Raw genomic sequence first — 23,907 nt, forward strand, 5'->3', positions numbered from 1 at the left:
TAACTCTCCACACTGTTTGCCATTCTTTCTCAGAACTGAAGCTTGTAGTAGTTAAATGTAATTGGTCTTAATCTATTTTCTACATGTTTTCTCAGTGGAAACTGTTCATAAAAAGGCAGGGAGGCAAATATTATTTTCTCTTTGTTTCTGACCAGCTCTGTTTTGATTGTGACTCAGAAGACTGGAACCCAACTCAGGGTTCCCACAAAGGTGAAATGACTCTGCTTCATAAGGCTAAAGGAAATTGTATAAGAATTAGATTAGATAGATTATGAATGTAGGTCTTTGAAGTGATCAACAATTTCAGACAAAGAAATGAATGAAGCACGTATAGGAGAAGAGATGCCATTTTGAAGCCAGGAGCAGATCACCCGCCATACAAGAACACTCTTGGTCTGTGGATGATCTGGCAGAAATCGTGCAACAAGGTGAGGCATCACACAATGTATATCTTGGATACAGTGGTGAAGAAGAAGTCAAAGGAGAGTTGCTTAGGACAAGAAGTTCAGTCGAACAGTTGGTGTTAGTTACTTGGTCAGATGAAGATGTTGAAGATGAGGAAGAAAGGCATAAGAATATGAGAGACTGGGAATGCTTATAGTGAGTAGAAACAGTGATTTAGCAGAATTTTAACTTGCCGTTGCAACTTTTTGTTCATGAACTGGATCATACTAGTTGCGCTATATATTTAACCCTACAAAAGCTGTAGTTCAACGGTGGCCTCTATGCATGGCATAATCCTTTTGATACAAAAACCTCATCATCCTAATTGAATTTCCTGACCTTTATTTGGGCATCTGGGTTATTCAGCTACACCAAGGTTCTTTTGTCTTATTCTAGTCAAATAGATTGCCAGCTGTTCATCACCAATATATTTGCTTTACAAAGACAATCAGCACCAGAACTCAGCTTATTATGATAACTCTTCAGCTGACAAAAGGAAAGCCATTTTAACTACAAAACCCATAGAAATTCACTGTGCTAATTAGGCTTTGGGTCCCTCATGCTGAGGCCTAGCCAAGGACGTATAACACAAGTTACAGATTGAGCCCACTTTACATAGTTGCGGCTGTCTCAGTATAGGTAAGTCCTACCTGAGCTAGTTCAGCCTAGTCAGGCAGCTAGGACTGCTTGGACATTAGCAAGTACAATATTTAGGTGGATTTGTACCCCAGCTAATATCCTGTGATGCTATGGCTCCCAAGCCAGCTGCTTTACTCCACTGCAGAGTTAACAGAACACACAAAGGATTAAATACTTGAATAGAGATCAAATTAATTGCACCAATAACAACATCCAATTCTGGAGTACTTTGCAGGGTATTTGTAAAGCTGATCTGCTCATGTCCTTTCTATGAGAACTTAGTGGAACAAACTAATATGCTGTAGAAATGATTCAGTTAAGGAAATTAAACTCCAGTATGCTAAGTAGATCTACAGCTAACCTCTTTTCCTACAAAAGAAAGAATAGATCTCAAGGCCTTGATTCAGGTTTCATAAATTCTACTCACTTTCCTGGTCTCTTCATTATTATGAAAACATGTAAAACCCTAAAACAAAAGCATTGAGCCAGCTAAGGCTGCATGTGTGTAGACAAGGCACAGATTTTGCTGAAGAGGGGCCACAACTCAACCAGCTGCCTCTTAAAGTAACAGAATACAAGTCCCTGTGCATCAGCAGCTCTTACCAGTATATAAGATAGTGATGGCATCTACCCAGGTTATTCACTGCAGTAGCTTCCCCTGATCTCTGCTTAAGGCATGAACTTGAATTGTTATAATTGCTATAGAAGTTTAACTTTGAGCTGTACTGTGGAGATAAACAAAGGCAGAAATGTGGAGACAGCAGTTATGAACCCCTGTATGGATGACTCTTGATGATCATCATGTGACAACAGCAAAAGCTCACAGGAAGAGGATGTAAAACCATGAGACACTAATGTAAGTGATACTGCTTTAGCTTTCCTTTGGTTTTCTCAGAGCTTCTTTTTTTTTTTTTTTTTTTATTACGGCTTCTTAGTGCTTATCTTTCACGGCATTGGATGCTGGTTTGTAGTCTTAGTTTCAGTACAATTAATTCACTTCAGCAGCAAAGCCTTCATCCTATGAACTGAAACAGATGGGGGCATTCATATTTGTTCGTTAGTATAAACAGTGTTCACCTTGCTAGTGTTCTGTACCGAAGTAAACCAAAGGATAGGAAAGAGATGTTTTTTCCTACCTTGTCAGATTGGATTTGTTTAATCCCAGATCTGATTATGGAAATATAATACTATCAAAAATACAATCTAATCACTAAATGTATTTGAGACAATGCGACAAATTTGTATGGAAATATTGTCTTGTCTTCAAAAATTTGTTGTTTGGTAAACTTCCCCAGGTGGTTTACAATGTGATCTTGCGCCATGGTGGTTCTTTCTAGGGTGAATGTGTTAATGGCAATGGATAGGAGGATGCTTCCTGTTTTAAAAAGAACTGAAAGCTGATCAGTAGCTTTCTTTTCTATTTGACCCAAACTGTGCACATCCATATGTGTGTGAATGTCTGCAATAAAACAGGAGCTGATGCCTAAAAGAAGAGAGTAAAGAATTATTATTTTTTTTTGTCTCCATATATTTTTACAAACAAACCATGTCTCTGGACTCTTTAAAAATGGAGAGAAGAACCTTAGGAAAAACTTAATCTCTGTCAACTTTTCCTTCAGACTAGTAGATACTTGCTGCAGTAAAAAAGATAAAATTATAGCCCTAAGTACTTGAATTAATCCCTTGTCTCCTACAGAAAAGAACTAGGCTCAAAAATCTGCCATTGTTTCACGGCCTGCTCTGCAGGCAAGAAGGTCCACTGATACCATCAAAGACTACATTTTTCAACCCTGTCATTAAGTACTCTGGGAGTACTTTCAAAGAAAACAAAAAAGACAATATGTAATTTTCTGCTTGATTTAACAGAATATGTTCTTCTCATGAAAATGAGGAGGCCCAGTTTCCTACAGATTTGTATTCTTTGTTTTACTCTGTCCTCTAGTACAATAAATCTCTTCTGCTCTTGTTTTTCCATATGAAATACTTGCTTGTAGTGGGTATTCCTAAACTGTCAATCCTGTTTGACTGACTGACACAGTCAATTCTGCTTACCTTTCTCCCCTTCTACCCAAATACTGATTCTGTATGTGTGTGAATTTTGCAGAGGTTTAATGATCTTAATCTTAAAAGCTTGGTTGACGTTTCCTAATGTGTTCAAAAGCTATTATGAGGTCTGAAGAAACACTCTTACTGCATAAATTTCACTCCCTCAGAAAATCAAATTTATAACTTAGACTATTTTTCTGATTTTTTACTGTACTTTACAGTGCTTTAAATGGTAGAAACTGTCTTATCTATTCTTCTTTGATAGCCTGGTCTCAGGAGATATTTTGTGAATTATTTTTTTCATGATGCAGCCTCCACTCTGTTGCATTTAATTTGTTTAGAACACATTACCATACAACTGCTGGCTATCTGCATTTGAATTAAAATTTATCTGAAATGAACTTTGTGCAAAGAAAAGTGGAAGCTCTGCCACAAGTTACCTCGCTTTTCAGTCTATGATAGAGAATAAAACAGACCTTCACACTTCCTTATTGCTCAGGTTTGGTCACAAAACTAGCATAGCGTTTTGTGCTCCAAATACAGGTGTCCCCAGCTGCAGTATCTGCAGAGATCTGGATTTTCGGAGACTGTTTCTGTGACCTGACCCTGACCTGCAATGCATACATCTTTGAAATGCCGACAGGGTTTTGTGTGAGGCTGTTCAGTCAACCCCTCCTAAATAAGAAACTATGAAAGGTTCTGTATAGCTTTTGTGCTGAAAAGTATATTTTACAATAAAGCAGCAGTAAGAATATGGAAATGTTAGAGGAAAACAGTTAAATGACTTGTTGGAATGTGTAAGGCTTTTGCTGTGTTGAGCTGGTCATATTTTTAAACAAAAAAAACTCTGTTTCACAGTGCATAAATGTATTATTGCATTCAGGTGACAAATCCAGGAGGTTAAACATTTCACACGAAGATTTTTGGCTCTTAACCAGTGGGTATTCTGTAGCATAGTAGTTGGCAAACAACGCATTTCTGGATACCCTACTTCTTCATATAGGTTAATTTTAAATGTCAGTTCTCACCAGCTGGAAACTATGTGGGAGAAAGCTCAGCACAATGTAGCAGGCACTTTAAAAGCCTAGTCATAATTTTCTCATAAAAAGCTCCTAGGCAAGCCAAACACTCACCTAGCATCATTGCTTGCTAGGTTCAAGATCCTTACAGAAGGAACCTTTCAATAGGTAAAACAGGTTTCTCATTAGCTGGATCACCTCAACTTAATATAAATACAATGCATGAGGCATGATTTCTTGCTGCTCAGACAAGTGTTAAATGAAAAAGCAGAATCTCATATCCACCAGAAACTAAATGAGGCAAAGTCAGCGTCAAGTTCGTCTCTAGCCACTATGATCTCTTAATCCACATTATATTTTCAGATCTCCTGACTTGGCCCTTGCCAGTAGGAAAGAGGAAGTGAGTCTGCTAGGGCTTGTCAAGTCATAGAAGACAATTCTCCTTGTAGCTCAAAAAGATGGGAGGTATTGGGGCAGGAAATGATTTTCAACTGCCTAGAGCATGGCTTTGGCATTATAAAGGAGAATTTAATGGTAGCTGATGTCTTCTGGGGAGATAAATTTTCCAGCACACTCAGAGTGGCCTCTAGGAAAGGCTTCCTGCTGCCACAGGGAATGAGCCCTCTGCTTGCTGATGAAAATTCGAGCTTTTGTAACATTTAGATGGCTTGGAATATCCTGGTCTGCTTGAACAAACCTTTATTCATACCCTCTGCATTACCACATCCCAAACAGTAATGTGACACTAGAGTACTTTAAAACAGCCCTGTTAATCTAAGTGCCTATATCTCCAACCCAAACCTGTGCATTGAGCCACTAATTAAAAACCAAATCTCTGCAGGCTGTGTACAGCAGCGGTGAGGAACACCTGGGCTGTCCCTACTTTCCCTGTCCAAGCGATAGCCTTGTCCACTCGGGGGGTGGGGTGATGGGAGGCTGGGGGTGCCACATTTCTGAGGGGAGAAGAGCGTAGCTCCTAGAGCACCCCCATGGCACCTGCGCCCTGAAGTATGGTGCTGTGGCTCTCACACTGCTGCCACCTCACCTGCAGCCGTACTCTGTGTGAAGACAAGGTGGGGGGTCTTCCAGGGGTAGCACAGGCTTGGAAAATGAGATTCAGCCTCCTCTAGCTGGTCTCCACCCTGGGCCAATGTCTTGTGGCTTAGCCTCAGCAGAGCACCTGCTCTGTGCCACAGCAGCCTCCCCCACCGCCCCTGCTGAGTATCCCTAGGAGGGAAGGGGAGCACAGAGGCCTTAGATAGGCATGTATGTGCCTAGCCAGCCATGTTAGTCTCCTGGAAGAGCTTGCCATGAGCACATATACAGAGCCTGCCCCTTAGTCGCTGTGCGGGATGGTATGGGGGGGGGGGGGGGGTACATGCAGGGCATATGGTGCATATGGTGCAGCTCATCCTGGGGGTACATGTGCTACCCCCTCTGCATGTTCCCTGCACAGTGGTGATGGTGCTCCTGGCATGGTAACCCCAGCATCACTGCTGGGGTGCTGTTTTGGGCACTTTGTGTATTGCAAGCGCTCTCACAAATTAAATCCTTCCCTGGGATTGTACTGGTGAAGCCTAACCCTGCCCCAAAAACTCTTTCCTCACCAGAAAGGCCTGCAGCAGTAATGGGGCATTATTGTCATTGCTCTATGGGGAATTGTTCAATGACTGCCAGTGAGAGCAGAATGAAATATCACAGTAAATAAGTCATGGTGAAAACATGTCCACCCTAAGAAAGCTGTGTCTCCTCGGGGCAGGCTGCCCTAGAGGTCCCTCTCTTCCCCGGCAGCCTGTGTTCACAATGGGCCCCAAATGCCAGACTTTCATCTGGTCACCCAGCCTTTTTGCAAGGAATCTGGGAGAAAAGCTCCCACACTGTCCCAGCCCTGCCCAGGGGGAAGTGCTGTGCCTTGGCTATGCTCCAGGAGGCCAAGACTTGCACCCAGGTGTGGGCAATTGGTGCTGCCGGCAGTACTTCCCCTCCCAGCAGAGCAGCTGGGCAGGCAATGGGGTGTTGCTGGGGGTGTTTGGCCACCTCTCCAGAGAGGCAGGAGGTGGTAACTGTCTCATTGAAAATAATCACAATCTCATAACAGGGGCTTACTTTTTAGCAGGAATGTCTTAATGTGGAAGTCTCTGGGAGTGGAAGGGCAATGCATCTCGAGCTGTAAGTTACAACTCTTCTATGTGTGTTGCCATTTGTATCTCCTGAGCTTTGGAGGAGAATGAGAAGCAAGGGGGATCTCAGGTCTGTGCCCATGATCTCACCCCTTGGCATTTTTGATTGACCACGGGCAAATATTAAATGAGATAGGCAGGCAGGTTCACAGACTAGCTGTAGATGTTTGTTGACAATTTATAGCAACCTAGTTACTCTTAAAAATGAAATATCCTTCTTAAACACCTAAAACCCCTAAGCCCCCTCTATTCCCCATTTACTTTCTGTTGAAAGTCTCTTTTTTGGTGTAGATTATTGAGTATGTTTTTAGCTTTTAAACTTTTGCTTATACTGATGCCAGAATGTCCTGGTTTCTCGCTGACTTTTAATGACATGTTTTTCTTCAGAAGCTACAAGACTCCTGAGAATAAACAGCCTCCAGAGTATTAACATTTGGTTTTATGTTTGGCTAGTATTAACCTTTTGTACTTTCCTGGAAATGCTGGGTGAGAGTTGTATCCGTCACCGACACTTCAGGGTAATTTGTGCCCTCGTCCTCCTTTTTTTTTTTTTTTTTTTTTTTTTTTTACTGTATTTCTGTGCCTTGCTTGGAATAACCAGAGCAAATTCTTTGATGTTCACATGCATATCTCTGTTTACATAAGTATGCCTCTGTTGGTGGTGCTCTGTCCCCATGTAGACCAGAAATTGTGCTCAGAATCCAGTATGGTTAGGGGAACTATCTAGAAAATGGTTTGCCTCTTTTTCTTATAGTTCTTTTGCTTTTAGGATTACAGCCACAGACTGAAAAGAAATGCATAATTTTTAGTGTAAAATATTTAAACTCAGGTAGTATATGTGGTTATACATTTATGTGGGGTTTTTAAGAACTTGCTCATCAGGATGTGCCATATGAAAACTTCTAGGAAAAAGTGCAGATAATGATTTAAATCATTGTAAGTTTCTAGCTTATAATTTAAAAAATGAAGTTCAGTCTTTAATTTGGCTGTCTTATAACCCCAGCTTTGTTGATGGTGTGTTTTTCCATAATTTGCAGTGTAATTACTGCTGGTGAACTATCATTAGTTGCAATGGAAGTGTGTTGAGTTTGTAATGTGAGTTTACAGAGAAGAAAGGAAAGGGAATGTTTCAGAACATCACACTAATTCTACATTTCCCTTACACATTCAGTGCACAGCACCTTTATATTACGTCTGCACTATGTTAATTTCAGGCAGATTTGAGTGGGAGAAGAGCCTTTAAATGAAATCAGAAGCTTCAAGTACTTCAGTTCTAATAAAGAGTTAGATCCCTGTCAGTTCTAGTCAGTGAAAATACCCATCAAGGTAGTATTCTACTACACTGGTTCCCTCAAACGGTGCCTTAGGTAATTCTTACTGTGTATCTTGAGATGGACTAAAATTACCTGAGCTTTCAAAAGCCTTTTGCAACTATGTAATAATGTTGGAAAAGGTAAAATACTGCAAAAAATTGGAAACTAAGTAGGATAACAAAGAGCAAAAGCAGAACTGGAGTCAAAAAGCAAAGTCACTTATTGTGGTCTTGCAGGTTTTGGTATACTAGCTTTGGTAAGATATTTATGAATGCTAAGTGTGAAAAAAATAGAATAACCACTTCATCAGATATGTGAAAACTAAAGAAAAACTACTAAGTGTACAAAGTCATCTGATCCACTTAAAACATTTGAGTTCTTGTACAGAGAAGGCTGGTGGTGCCTGAGCCACAGACCCCTCAGCAAAGGACTCACATCAGAGCAGTAAGTGACCAAGAGCCACAAGGAAAAAAATATGATAGTTCAAAATAATTTACCTGCATGTATTATTGACAGTGTTATTCTTTCCAAACTGAATTAACAGAAATTATTTAGCAATGACCACGGTCTAGATTTGTAAAGGTATTTAGTATCCCTTGAAAAAAACACCGCATGTGTGTTTGAGGGAGTTGTGCCTGCATAGTTTTAAAAGTGTGAATGACAGTCTTTTTCTTCTTCTTTAATGTGTATTAAGGCAGAGGAAAGTTAGTGGAACCTCTGGTAGGAAAAGAATGATACCAAAAGTAGGAGTCAGCTAAACCAATACAATGCATTTCCCCGGAATGCTGTATTGTTTCAAACAATCTATGATAAAAGGGAAATTGCTAATAAAGAAGCTTAGAGATGTGAGAAATATGTGAAGTCTTTCACAGAAACTGAACCTAACAGACCAGGCAGTCTAGAGATTATGAATCATAAACAGAAACCTATCTAATTACTTCTTGGCTGGTGTTGAACCAAGATATTGAACTGCTGAACTAAGCCAACTTGTCAATTTGGCATTCTTATGCCCTTTTGGTTGTATTTCAGTTATTTTAAATCTACATTTTAAAGGTGGAAGAGAGTACCTGTCTGGAAGTTCAGGAAATGTTTTTATGAAATATGAATGCTTACACTTCTAAACTGAAAATGGGGGGAAAGTAGCAACATGTTATAACTGTTGCGCAAGCTTCCAAAATAGTTAGCAAGTGGCAGTGTTTAAATCAACTGTTAAATATATAGGGTGAAATAGAGTAGTGCTTTACTGTGTCCTTTTTCCTTAGTAGCATTTGAATAGTGCAGTATCTCTTGTTTGTTTTACACCAGATGTTTTTATGAGGGAAAACAATGGTGGTGTGTTTTAATATTGATGAGTTGATTCTTCTGGGAATAATAGTATATCTACCTTCTCAGAATACAAATTGTGGGAGGTTTTTTATAGTGTAACTACCACAACACATTAAATTTTAAGTGCAACTCTTTGAAACTGTGGAACGAATTTTTTATTATCTTTCTTCTATCTACTTTCAGAGTGACTCTCCTTTTAAAACTATGTATCGTGTTTTGGTGGCCTTTAAAAAGTAAATGTGTAAATCACCAGAGGTACTGTGTAATGTGTCAAAGCAGCATATGCCTAAGCACCTTATAAACTATTAAATAATCATAATATTTCTCTTTCTGAGGTTATTAGCTTATTCATTTTTAACAATTGCAGAACAACTGCAGAGTAACTAAAGTGTCTTGCTGTAACTTTTTCTTCTTTTTTTTTTTCCCCTCAAGGAACTCGAAGCCCTGAAATTATAAATGATTTGGTGACAAGCCGAGCTTGCAATGCAGGCAATAAAAACCGTGGAAAAAGAGGTGACTTTTATAAAGGAAAGGATTTTCACAGAATCCTTCCTACAGAAACAGGAGTGCAGCAGAAGCCTGGAGAGCGGGCAGCTGGGCAAGCAGCAGCCATTGGAAGGAGCTGTCTGCAGCTCGCAGTGCTGCACTGAGCATGTCCCAGCGGAGCCCAGCGCAAGCAGCACATTATGCAAAAAGGCAGCTCTAGCAGATGGGAGAGAGGCACAGCAAGCATTTGCTCCGCTTGCATCACCACCGTTTGAAAACGAACCTGGATCGCTAGAGGGGATCTTGCCGGCAGGCCGAAGGAATGAAATCCGGGAGCATGGCTTGATTGCAGAAGGTCTTGCACAGAATAAAATCATGGGGAATCAAGATGGGAAGCTGAAGAAAAACGCAGGTGATGTGCATGAAGGAGAGGATGCCTCTGGGCCCAAGGATACAGATGGCACAAAGAAGGTATCGGGAAGCAGGAGGGGACTGGGGAAGCATGCAAAAGGAAGTGAATCCAGTAAGAAGAAGGGTAAGTCGGAGTCGAGGGCCTCCGTGTTTTCAAATCTGAGGATCAGAAAAAATCTGTCTAAGGCTAAAGACGGGAATAGTAGTTCACGGGAGGATGTTTTGGAAAGCCAGGCCTCGCAGGCTGGAGAGCTGGACAGTACTCATTCAATTGTAGCCAAAACTCCAGATATAAGCATCTCTGCAGATGAAGGGGGTCTCTCAGACACAGATGTGGAACATTTTGAAATCAGAAATGAAACTGTCCCAGCTGCTGCAGAGACACAGGATGGACAAAGGACCAGCTCTGGCTCTGATACGGATATATACAGTTTCCATTCAGCCACAGAACAAGAGGATTTGCTTTCTGATATCCAGCAAGCTATTAGACTGCAGCAGCAGCAGCAGGGGGCAATTAACACTGGAACTGAGGACCTTGTCACCAAAACAATGGGCCGACACATGGTTAATTCGCAAGCAGCCCCCTTAGATTTTGAACGGTTTCTTTCAGTAACTACCACTGACAAAGAGAGGAGCCCAGACACTGAAGCAGCTTTTCCAGCGATATCTGAAATTGCGGAAAGCATTCGCGTCTCCTGTGCAGCTGAACGTGAACTGAAAGAAGTGGTAAATGGCACAGGCTCTCCTGGTAACGGCTTATTTGAAACACAGGAACGTAACCTACTGATTGATGAACAGAAACAGCTCGTTGCTAGAGTGGATGCTGTAGCTGGGGAACTAGAAGATGATTTAAATAGAACTGTGGTAGAAAACGGGTCTCAGACACATAGCTCCACACAACCTTTTCCAACCTCAGTAGCAGATGGTGGGACTGAAAGTGCTGAAGTGCAGTCTGTTGATTTGCAGGATACAGTAACGCAGGATGGTATTTCAGATGCAGGCCATGATCATGCTGCTGAGACTCAGGAAGAGAAACATGCTCTGTCAGCCAGTCAAGAGGACCTGCATAATGGTTTATCCACAGAAATGAAAAATGGCATTTTGTCCTCTGAGGGGACAACAGGCAGTCCGATGCTTGGTTCCCGATGCTTTAAGCCCTATCTAATTAATCCTTGTTACATCAAAACCACAACTAGGCAACTGAGTTCTCCCAACCATTCACCATCTCCCTCCCCGTCCCAGAGCCCACTTTTTACAAGGAAGCAGGAGTACTTCCACCAAAAAGAAAAAGTCTCAATCAAGAAGCAGAGGTCTGCTAGTTTGACAGGTTTATTTAGTCGTTCTGCAGACTGGACGGAAGAGGTATCTAATCACAAATGTGAGATAACACAGAAGGTGGGCTCTGCAGGCTACTTGGAGCACAAGGGGTTTAGAGAGAAATTCCAAACAGAAAGAGTGCCTTTGACTCATTCAAGGAAGTCCTCAGGGGTGCAGGCTTCTGCAGAGACATTTCCCAATGTCTTTTCAGGTGAGTGACATGTATTAAGTTCGGTGTGGTGTTTTTGTTTTTTTTTCCCCAGAGATTATTTAAAATACTTGAATTCAGTCCTTCGCATGTACTATTGTCTTTACTTGTGCTGGCAGTTTCAAAATCAAAGGCCTGATGTTAGTCACATTTCATCAACAAGCATAGTGTCTCTACCCAGTGTAGCCTGGCAGTATTGCCAGTAAAGGAAGTGTGTAACTCTTTGAAGTTTTTCTTTCTGCTTTTCTCCTTTGTTTAAATCCTCTAGGAAAAGGCTGGATGCATTAAATTATTCTTGTTGAAAAAGCTAAGAGCTGCACTGTTGTAGGCGGACCAGCTCTCTGCATAAATAGATCTTTCAGATGCAAAGCTTCCTGTAACTAAGATCTTGTTTGGGGTTTTCTTGTGCTAGGTGCTGTTCTGATGTACTGTAAATATTTGGGAGCTGCACCTGGTGTTAGACTGAGAAAACGATGAGGATTTGCTTAGTGAAAAAAGGAAAAAGCTATGTAGGCACAGATGTAGCCCTGCAGAAAGGAACAAATTTCCTCTTCAGAAGGGTGAAAGAGGAGGAGAAAAAAATGTTAATCAATTGAAAAGGCAGCATAAAATGGAGAAGAGAAACTGTGGGTAGTATGATTTGGTAGCTGTGGCAGGCTGCTGCTCAGGCTATGCAGGGTGACTCATTGAGAAAAGCATTCTTTTACCTTGCCTGCTAGGCAGCTTGCACCCTCTCACAAAGGCATAAGAATATAGAGTTTACAAATGAAACAGTGTGAATAGAAGGTTATATTTTCCTGCACTTTGAGTTGTTGGGTGGTTTTGTTTGGTTTGTTTGTTTGTTTGCTTGTTTTTTTTTGTGTTTGGTTTGTTTTTTTTCCCCTTTCTCTTCCCCCCGTCTGAAGTTTATGTATAAAGCGAACATATTCACAAATACAGATGGCCTCTGCCACAAGGGGGGTATGTATGCAGAGGAAACTCAGCAATACATTCAATTTATTTTTCACAGAAAAAAAACAGTAGAACTTGGAAAATACAGAGAACATGCCCTACAAGTATCTGTTACAAGATTAAATCAGTTGAATCTGTAATCAGGTTTGTTTTGAATGGAAGTCTGTTCTAGATGCAGGAGCACAGTAACCATATATGTACTGGACATATTTTCAAAAAATGCAGTGAGAATTTTATCACGCTTCTATGAAAACTTAACAAAATAGCATGGTTTATGAAGGGAACAATGACTAGATTTAAAAATCACATGTGAGAAAATAGTTGAGCTATCAACAGCTGTTTATCATAAAAAGGCTATCTTGTTTTATACTGTAGGCTTAAAAAATACATAACTTGTAATTGTTTGTATTCATAATTGCTTTCTTTGTGCACATTCTGCTCTGCTTGACATCACAGTAATACTGATGAATGAACCTGTCTGGAAACAGAAACTAAAATTAGTGGCTTTTTTGCACAGCAAAAATTTTCAAATCCCTCCCACCTGTTTTCTTAGATTTAATTTCAGTTCTACAATTTGAGGTGATCACTACTTTCAGATTTATAGGATATAAAAATCATGTGCAATTGACACCTGACAGCTTATAAACAACTCGGAGAGCAAAGCTTTAAATGGCACCATCAGTAATTAGACTTTCTTCTTTCTGGTGGTACTATGATGGAAATAAACTTTATGTGGTGAACTTGAAGAACATGGAATTACTTTTTAGATACATGTTTTCCAGGACACAGACTTTTTCACATTTCTTCTTGAGGTTTTGACTTACTCATTAATAATTCTTGGGGTTTTTGGGCTTTCTGACCAACACTTTAGACTTATTGTGAAGGGACTAATGTCCAATGCAACAGTAGTTCTGTCTCATATGGAAATTACAGTGACCCTCATTTGCATGTACATACCAGCTGTCTTTACAGGCAGAGGACAATTATACCTCTTAGTTCATGCAGAAAAGCTTGAAATGAGGGAACTGGAAGTGACGTGATAATACTTTATCCCTTTTAATCATTCTTATTTTTAAAAATATATTTACAAGCTGAAAATAATCAAGAATATAAAAATAGCAACTAAAGTACATAAAAAAGGAAAATTAAACTCAGTGTTAGTATTCCTACAGACTGGCTGTCATTGCTGTAAGAGCAGAAAAGCCTCTTTATTTAAACCATTCTGCACAGCAACAGTTACAGAAATAATTTCCTTGTAATTTGAATACCGGTTTTGAAACATGTTGTATTCAATTGCGTGCATCAGATGCATCAATTCAGGGATTACAATCAGGATTTTAGAAATAACATTCTTAGTAGTGGTTTATTTCTGTCTTTTAAAAAGAGTCAGCTTCTTGCCTAGAGCATTAAATCTCATCTTGCTGTGCAGGGACTGCAATGTTGGTCTGCATTTCTAACTAGCGTCAAGTAAAATATTCCCCAATAGTTTAGTCATCGATTTTAATGACAGCAGGTTCTCTGCAGATGACTGGCCTACTTTTGCAGTATGTTGTGGTTTGGCTGTGTGCCATTTGGTTTTCACAGTGATCCATATGAACTCTACCAAGACTGTCTTAATGTAAAATGTAGATGCAAGCCAACAACTGGAATGCTAGTGACTTTGCATATTTTAACTTTTCTTTAAATAAGAAATAATTAAAATATGGAATTTCAGATTGGATGCATTGGCTAAGAATGTGGTGTGGACAAATTTATGGAGATTTTCTAGTTCAGGCATCAGATCTATTTCTTTTATGTTGAGGACAGCTGTATTTGAAATTGCAGTGACAGTAATTACAAGTTCTAGATTACCTGATGCACAGTGGAGCCATGGTTTTTATGTATTGGTCCCAGGAGGACAAGAGCTGAACCTGAATGAATAGGGTCGGCTCTCTCGCTTTGGTACATGGCAATGAATGATTTGCACTAACATTACAAGAGTATCTTGGTGGGAAAATGAAACTGATGTTTCCAAATGTTAACATAACTGAAATGGAAGAGCTAATAGATTGATTTAATAAAAAGGAGTTTATCCTGGCATTAATTTGAAGTGCAGTGATTGCAGAGGAGCAGAGGGTGTGTGTTACATAAACTGAATGTAAGAGTCCCATCAGCTGTCCCAGATGGTAATTAAATTCAACCCAGACAAACCTGTGCCCTTTCTAATTTCTGTTGGCTGGCTGTAACACACTTGCTGCGTGAATCTCTTTCAACAGATTATTTATCTTTACATTTCTCTTCAGAGGTTGATATTTATGCTGCTCTAGCTGTAAACAGGAGACAAACAAGAAGTCCTGGTTACCATAAAGCAGAACAGTCAGTCCCTTGCTTGTGTGCTAACGGCCACTTTCTGATTTCCATGAAGTGCTGGCCTGCTTCTCACAAAGGCCACTTTAGCCCACTTCTGTGCTGTGCTAATGTCATCTGCACCCACTTGCAGTTCCAGTGCAGTGTCTGCAGGCATAAACAAAGGTCTTAGTATAGATAAGTATGTGAAAACTTGAAAAAAACAGGATGAAAGTTTTATTTCTGAGACATAAAGTAGATCTTTTAAAATACTTCTTCAAGTGCTTTCTTTCTGATTCATGTGATGATGCACACAATATGGATTTGTATCTGCTGGCATCCTGAGGAGACTATTTATCATGCAACTGTTATTTGAGACTACTTGTGGTTAAATGTTTCACAGATTTTTGCTAACAAAAATACAAATATTTCTTCTGTCAGGTGGTGGGGTTGTGCAACCTCCTCTAACTAAGGGAGCTGGCAACAGCCACCCTTCATGTGATATGGGATCACACACTACACTGGGTGTTGCTAGTAAGCATGTGAAGGGAAAGACCCCACTCTTTTTGCCTAGTAAACCCAAACCCGGAGAGAGGTGGAGGAAAAAAAAAAGGGCTGCAATACTGCACTCCAACTACAGTAAACTGTGTTTGAAAATGGGCTGCTGTTATTGAAAGACTGCTGAGTGCTGATAAATTGCTTTAATGTTGCTGTGCCAGCACTGCAATATGGGAATGGGAGCAACATGAGCAATATAACTGGAATGCAGTGCTGCCACAGGGCTGTTTTGATGGGGTCTCATGATTAATGCTTTGATCTTTATCTAGAACTTCACTGGGAGCAGCAGGTTTTGGTCATGGGACTAAGTGGTTGCATCTCTCTGGCAACTTTTTTCTGAGCAGCAGTTCTGTTCTGAGGTCTGACTGGCAGCCTGACTCGTGTCTGGACTAGAAATGTGTCATCTTGGGTGCCTGCTGGTGTCTTTTGGGGAACAAAGTGGGAAAGGAAAAGGGGCAGTTTATAGCTGGAGGCCCATGCAGCTCTGCTTCAATCTAAGACATAGTACCACTATAATAACCATCACACATGGGATCAGGCCAGAACTGGTCATTAAAGGATGTTGTGTGCTTCAGTGATTTCATTTCTGTTAAAAGAGCAGTGGATTATTCCAGTGGGAATAGTTATATGTGATTTAGATCTGAATGTATTTATTGGACTAAATTGTGCTTTATCTTTTTTTTTTAATTTTTAAAATTATTTAATAGCTTGGGTGGGGTGATTTATCCTTTTTTTCTTTTTTCTTTAAACTGTCCATAGGCGTGTACTTTGCAGAAAAATCTCTGTTTCTTGAAGCAGGCCTCACCTTTTTCTCCACACTGTGGTGTCTAAAGAAAAATAAACTTGGAATTGAAAAGCATCTCTAAGAGTATTTTAGGCCACTTGCATATGATAAATCAAGTCCTAATGTGAAACATGGTGATAGAAAATGCAAAAATACTAGTTAGCCAAGGCATCTTGTTTGTGGTATAGTTTAACCAAGCTCAGAATATGACCAAGTATATTCTTTATAAACTACTCCGGCCAAAATTCAAACTTACATAAGGAGTAGTGGTGACAAAGTGTGTGAGTGTTTCTGTGACTGTGGCTTTGATTATTTTTAGGTGCGTTTCAAAGCATAGTTCTGTAGAGGCCAGGTGGCATACAACGGTTTCTGGAAATTTTTATGCATACAATTTATCTTTTTGGGGCATTAGGTGAGCTGATAAAAGGGGAACAGGGCAGAAACAGTGAAAATCTGTGAAAGGAAGGCGATGGGAGGATATGAGGATTTTACATGATGTTGCATCGTTCCTGTTTCTTCATATGATAATATAAGGCTGTTGCATTTCATTAAGTGCTTTAGAAAAGGCAGCAAAGTGGGTTCAGGAGCTGTGTCACACTTATTTGCTTTAAGCAGCAACAGCTTCCTGCATTCCTACATTGCAGTTCATTTAAAGGAAGTTAGAGACAAGGAGATGATCAGTGTTACCTTGAGTACCAAATGAATATTCCTAATTTTATTTCCATATTACTGCTGTCCATAGTAAGATTCCTTCACATTTATGCAAATAGCTAGTCTTTCTGACCATGAATTGCATGTTTTCTGATGCAGAACCTTGCTTTATTCTCAGATAAATACGTAACATGACTTCTTTCATCTGTAGATGCATAGATGGTAGAACCCATTAAGTCAGTTGGCAGTTTTGCAGCAGTGGTTGTGAGATTGTGTATAAAAAACATCACCATTATAAAAGTAAATCTTAATATACATAAAATTAAATGGAAATGTATAAATACAGAAGAAGTGCAGAAATGCTTGAGAATTTAATATCTTTGTGTCTTGACATATGCAAGTGAATAGTGGCAGGTAAGCCTAGTCACAAATTATATTTATCATTGGGACAGTCTTATTTGTCAGTAAAAGTATGAATTATTTGGTCTCAGGATCTGTATGAAATTTATCAGGAGCTCCAGAATCTCTGAACTTGGTGTGAATTTGAATCAGGAAGAAGCACAGATAACTTTATTGTGGAACTAATTATAGGAGGTAGCTTTCATTCTAGAGTTTATTTGATGCCAAGATCTGACTCAGATGTCCCTTTAAGAAATATAATAGCTAGTATGTACCAAGGGAAAAACAACTTGTATTTTTTCCTCTTTCTTACACTGATAAGGAAAAAATAACTGTACAAAAGAAATCAATATTGCAGTAACACTATAACTAACTGCATTAACATCTGCTGGCAGGCATTGAAGAAAAGGTGGTTTCATTAAAAAAAGAAAAAAAAAATGGAAAAAACCAAAACGTTGCCTTCATAATAGAGGATATGTATGTAAACGCTATTTTGTCATGCAAAGAGTCAAGGCAATACAGTATGCTGAGAAATAGTTGAGGGAAATATTTTATTACATCAATAAAAGAACATGAAGGTCCAGTTATAGCAAGGGAGACGTGCTTAGGTTTTATTTGAATGAAGTCTAGAAGAACATATGTGCAGAAATATACAGGCATGCATGTATATATTTTTCTTTTTTTGTGGAATGTAGTTATGATTTTCTGCTTTTCCCCTTTATCTTACCAGTTTTTGTTTATGCATACAAAGAATAAGAGCTTGTGTACATTGTGATAAATATTAAAAAAGTCTGCAGTTATTAAAGCTGGAGGAGATTGTCAAACTGTGGGTACACAACTCCTGGAGAGGAATAAAAGCTAAGTCATGCTGGGGCACTAATGAGTGGGTTGAAAGAAATTTGTTATTTGTATCCCCCTTCAGAGGCTTGCTCATTCAGTTCAGTTGTGTTTTGTGACCTGTGGATGCTAGAGCAAATGCTTGAAGTTACTTCTAAGATAGAGATGGGCCAGACTGCATCAAATGTCAGTGTGCATGAGTTTGGAAGGACGAAAGATGCTATTAGTAATAGCTACCCAAAAATATTTTTTTTTTTTAAAAAAAAAAAGAAGACAAAAAAAAAGACATCAGAGAAGCTTCTTAAAGAGCTGGACAGAAACAACTGTGGCTTTTCAGCAGTCTGTGAGAACCTGGCACAGAATGCCACCTTCACACAACAAATCACCACGGAAACTAAAAGGGTAAAGATGGGCAGGATTAAATACTTGCTGAGAGGAACCTACGCACCTGGAAAACACAATATGAAAGTTGCCAAAGATGCATATGTTGCCTGAAAAATTTGGTAGATGGACACATGTAGATTCTCTTTTATCATAAACCGTTGCAATTAGGAACACTTTAACAACATACTTCTGTAATCTGCAATAATAGAACTGAAGAGAAATCAAAGTGAGAAGGGGCATGCCACATAATGTTGTGGCAGGGTGCGTCGTCTTTACATTTTTAGAAAGGTATTTTGTACTGTGTACCGTTGCTGTATCCTAGTTGGGGAATTGGTTGACATTTAAAAACTTCAGCATCTGAAGGATATTTAGTGACGTTTAAGATATATTTTTACCCTTCACTGTATATATGATACAAATAGTGAAATGTAAGGATAAAAACATAGTAGAATACTTTGTCTCAGCTTATCCTGTATGTCATACATCAGAAAATTAAGTGTGGGAGAAATGTATAAAATTTTTGTCACTGTGAAAGCAAAATGTCAAGGAGCTTAATGCTGAAGTTAGGGAGATGGAATCCTTCAGAGACTTGCTAATCTGCAAGAATTCTGAAAGCACTGTCATAGGCCATCACATTTATTTTAATATATTTTGAAGTTCTGGTGATAACAAAGCTATAATACCTGCTTTGCAGAAAAACTGTTATATTGTTATTGCAAATGATCCAGGTGATTTTCATTAACTTAATTTTGACTGCAGCAACAAGCAAGGCTTTGGAACAAATCTTGAGGGGAAAAAATAAGATATAATTAGCTATTAGTTATACGATAAAAGGGCAAAGAAAAATGGAACAAAATGCAGTGTGATTTTAACAAAGATCAATAAGACTACATTGATAGTTTTATGTACAGCTGCTTTCTAGACAATGCAAGAGTATTAGGAAGGAATTAATTTTGGTTTATGTACAAAATTGAAACACTGCAAATAGCCCAAAGAAGAAAATTACTGGTGTTTTTGATAAGGGACTCTCTCATGTTACTTCTATTTCATCAAAGAGAAAGAGCTTTGTTTTCACCTTCTCTACCTGGTGTTTGGTCAAGTTGTGGAATTTTATTGTATAATTAATGTAAGAGTAAAACTGGGTCATGATCTTTGTCCTGACCTAAATGTTTGCAGGACTTGACCTTTTCATCACTGAGTGAAATTCCCAGTAAAATTTTGTCTTTCTCTGCTATAAAACAAATTTCAAAATTAGGAACTGGGCTGGCACTGGGAGTCATTTCATCAGGACCAAGGTCTGTATTATCAGCTTTGACCTGATTGCTTCATTTTTTTTCCAGCATGATTTGTGCAAGTATGGCATATGGTTAAGTTATCTTTTAACAGACCATTGGGTGATATGCTGGGATTGGTAGTATTGCTATGTCCGATAGGCAGCATGAGTGGAGCAAGCCATTTTAAAATACAACTGCTTGGTTCAATCATGGGACACAATAGGTAGAGTGAGATAAGTTTTTTTTAAAAAAAACATTTGCTCGTTACATCCTTTCTGAGGTATCTTTTTCCTTCATTAATTCTGAGTTGTTTCCTTGTCATCTTGATTTCTGGGGAATCCCATTTTTCAAATTTTGCCTCTGCTTTTTCCATCAGGCCATTCTTGGAAGAATTTCAGTGGCATTTGGGTGAGATGCCACTATTGCCCTGTGTATGCTGTGGTGGGCAGCAGTAGGAGTCTCTTGCCAGTAGCAGCTTGTGACCCTCCTTCCAAAAGGGAGCAGGCACACATGTGTTCCCTGGCTTTTTTGGGGATGTCTTGAACACTTGAAACTGTTAGAATTGTATGATTCTCTTTCTGTAACTGTGTAATGGGCTGCTTGTTCTAGCTGAGTTAGTTGAAAATGCAATGATACTGTTATTTCAGTTGTTTTACACAACCTGGATTATGCTGAAATGATTAATGAAAATTGTGGGGCTATAATTAGGGAAAAAAATTACTTGCTTGAGTTACATAGATGTTGATATATTGTGGTTCTAACTTACAACTAGTTAAGAGTTTTCATAGAAAATTTTTAACTCTTAAGAGAGTACTAAGAGGTGGGATGTCACAAAGGGTGCGAGATTGAGGTGTCAAGACATTCAGACAGCTTGGCAAAGTAAAGCATGGTGTTCACTGTGACAATCAGATACATAACTGACAAATGCAAAATTAATAATTGGCAGTTTTATTCTAGTTGTTTGAAGAGCCTGTGAATGTAGTCAATCCATCGATACACGTTTTTTCAGTTGAATTTAATAAATATGTATTTCCAACTTCGAAATTATATAGAACTGTGTGTAGGCAGGCATTGTGGGTAAATGGGGAGATAGTGTTGATGTATGTCTTTTTCCTAATTCTCTTGTTTAGAGAGGTTTTCTGCTTTTGACTTCTGAATTTAAGATGGTGTGGGTTCAGTTCATACCATCCATGTTAACAGAGCCAGGAAATCTAGAGACAGAATATCAGAGAAGAAAGTACAGTCCACTCAGGTGTTTTCACACAACTGTAACTTTAGGATCATTGTAAAAACTGAAATATAGCATATAAATAAATATATATATATAAAAATATAAATTAATGTAACGCACATAACATGCTAATATACAATATTATTATATAAAGAAATCATTATTTATCCTCTGTTTTATTCCCCTTAGAAACATATCTATGTGTACAAGCAGCGAAGGCAGATATTAACTATTACATTGATAATAAAAACAAAAGGAAATATCTTTATGATAATCATAGGAATTTGCACCATAACCCTAGACCTTGACAAGTTTTTTTACTTTTAAGGTTCATGTTGCCTGGAAATAAGTTTTATGATGGACTTTATTTTGTATTTATTCACAGTGGAAGAATTAGATTATTTTTTTTTTCTTTTTGTTATGAAACCGTGCTGTGTGTGCAGGCCTATTGGTTCGTGGTTTTTCCGTATTTTATGTAACCAGGTTATGACAAAACCATCACGTGGTTTTAGGAAAAGCATCTGTCAATGAAAATACAGTCCCTTTAAAACAAAAACAACAAAACAGCCAAAACAACCTCATAGGATGAGATCTATAACAGAGCTTCCCAATCTAAATCAGCAGAGGATTAGAAGCTGCAGTGAAAAAGAACAATAAATGAAGTCTCTAATCCTGAAACATTGGGCGTAACCTCCCAGGTCAGGCTTTAGGCAAGCAAGAGACTAAATTAATTTGTTATTTTTTTATTTTTTTTTTTTAGTGCGAATGTATATTCAATATGTGTTTATGCAGGACTTGTTATTTGAAGAGATGTCTGAAGTACCAGTTCCGTTTCATTCCTCAGGTTCCACATACAACGTTGAAAACCTCTTCTCTCTCAGCAGTCATATGTTGCATACTATGCTTAGGCTTGCTGGTACAGGTTAGCTGAAAAACTTGAAATTTGAAAATATTATGGAATTAAAGGCAAATATTTAGGAAATTTAACTTTTGATCCTTGAAATATTGATTTTATATGTGAATTATTAGTAACTAAATGCTTTGTATATTTGAGATCTAGGAAAGTACGTCAAACAGTAGAAAGGTGAAAATGAAGTGTGATTGATTTGCCCCTTGGAAATGCTTCAGCACACTTTTTCTGTGTAGTTTGGAGGAATGGGATGAACGAAAAAACCTTGTACTGTAAAGTATTTAAGAAATTACATGGAATTGCAACTACTAGCACATGTACAAGCAAGCACGTATGGAAGTCTTTGCAGTATTTCTGTCTCCTGGAGGGGTTTGTCCTCTTCTGGCATTGCAAGGAACAGTTGATGCTGCACGGTTCAGGTGCTTTGCCAGCCGATTTAGATCTGATTTAGCTGTGACCTGGATGGTAGTATATGTAGTAAAGCAGACAAGAAAAAAGTTGGAAGGAAGGAATGTTTTAGGGATATATGCGGTAGTGGATATCTGAATTATAGTTTTTTCTAAACTTTGAAATGCTGCTCTGTTTTTTTTTTTTTTTTTAATTGATATAAATATGTTCACTATTGTAATCCTTTGGAAACTGAAAAATCATAATGAGACCACACTTGTCTCTGTATATTTCGTAAGACTAATAGAAAACATTCTGAATGGTCATGCATCACTTTGTTAATCTCCTTTGTTTTCCTTTTATTTTTTTTTTCTTGTCCTAGCTCCCCAAAATAGAGCACCACCTATGGCTTCAAAGCTTATGAAATCTCTTTGCTGTGTGAGCATTTATAATCTCACTGAAACGGGGAACAACTGGAGAAAAGAGGGCAAGCTGATTTTGGTTTTGAAGATGGAAGCACTATGTGCATGAGTCACTGTTAACCCATGATATGACTCTGAGTGGGGTGTTCAGGGCTGGAATTACACTGCAGCCATTCACCCTACATTCGAAAAACTGAAGTTGAAAGTCTGTCTCCAGTCTGTGTAGCTTAAAATGTGCGGATGCAGCTGCTGTGCTGACGGTGACAGCGTGGTGTGGTGCTCTGGTGGTTGGAAGAGAGAATCGCGGGAGGCTGACAGGAGGGGGAGCTTTTGGAGTAGAACTCATTTGTATCATCAGTCTCAGCTTGTGCTCGGTGACAGATGTGCTCCCGGGCTTTTGCAAATGTGGTGTCAGGAGGATAGAAAGCACATCTTTAAAGATAAATGTGAGGTTATAAGAACTCAATCCTCAGGGAAATGTTATTGCAATCTCTGCTGTGGTGCTGGGCCTCGGTGTATGAATGTGTGGCTTTTTAGTGTGTCTGTGAATACTGTAGCTTTCTCCTCTTTCTCTCACATTTGTCTCTCTGCTTCATTAATGACTTGGATGAGGGACTAGAGTGTACTATCAGCAAGTTTGCTGATGACACCAAGCTGAGAGGAGTGGCTGACACGCCACAAGGCTGTGCTGCCATCCAGCAAGACCTGGACAGGTTAGAGAGCTGGGCAGGGAAAAATGTAATGAAATATAACATGGGCAAATGTAGAGTATTGCATCTGGGCAGGAACAACGCCAAATTCCAGTATAAATTGGGGAATGATCCATTAGAGAGCAGTGTAGGGGAGCGGGACCTGGGGATCCTGGTGAACAGCAGGATGACCATGAGCCAGCACTGTGCCCTTGTGGCCAAGAGGGCCAATGGCATCCTGGGGTGTATTAGAAGGGGGGTGGTTAGTAGGTCGAGGGAGGTTCTCCTTCCTCTCTACTCCGCCCTGGTGAGGCCACACCTGGAATATTGTTTCCAGTTCTGGGCTCCTCAGTTCAAGAAGGACAGGGAACTGCTGGAGAGAGTCCAGCGTAGGGCAACCAAGATGATTAAGGGAGTAGAGCACCTCCGTTATGAGGAAAGGCTGAGGGAGCTGGGTCTCTTTAGTTTGAAGAAGAGGAAACTGAGGGGTGACCTTATTAATGTTTATAAATGTGTAAAGGGTGAGCGTCACGAGGATGGAGCCAGGCTCTTCTCGGTGACAAACAGTGTTAGGACAAGGGGTAATCGGTTTAAGCTGGAACACAAGAGGTTCCACTTAAATATGAGAAGAAACTTCTTCTCAGTGAGGGTGACAGAACACCGGAACAGGCTGCCCAGGGAGGCTGTGGAGTCTCCTTCTCTGGAGACATTCAAAA

The 23,907-nt window shown here is 39.3% G+C and overlaps 1 protein-coding gene across 4 annotated transcripts in view; it reads left to right on the top strand.

Annotated features, from left to right (window-relative positions):
- FMN2 (formin 2) overlaps nucleotides 1-23,907 on the top strand; it is a 182,188-nt gene that overhangs the window by 12,690 nt on the left and 145,591 nt on the right. For 3 of the 4 annotated variants that reach the window (XR_010471507.1, XM_065057829.1, XM_065057828.1), the window contains exon 2: nucleotides 9,400-11,392. Coding sequence is in view for 3 of the 4 variants with exons in the window: in XM_065057829.1 (XP_064913901.1) it covers nucleotides 9,451-11,392 (1,942 nt within the window). In the remaining variant the exon portion in view is untranslated. Of the gene's footprint in view, nucleotides 1-6,269; nucleotides 6,318-9,399; nucleotides 11,393-23,907 lie in introns of those variants that run through there. The other variant, XM_021296043.2, reaches the window with a different exon arrangement.

The sequence above is a fragment of the Columba livia genome, chromosome 3 (genome assembly GCF_036013475.1).
Source record: "Columba livia isolate bColLiv1 breed racing homer chromosome 3, bColLiv1.pat.W.v2, whole genome shotgun sequence".
Taxonomy (NCBI): domain Eukaryota; kingdom Metazoa; phylum Chordata; class Aves; order Columbiformes; family Columbidae; genus Columba; species Columba livia.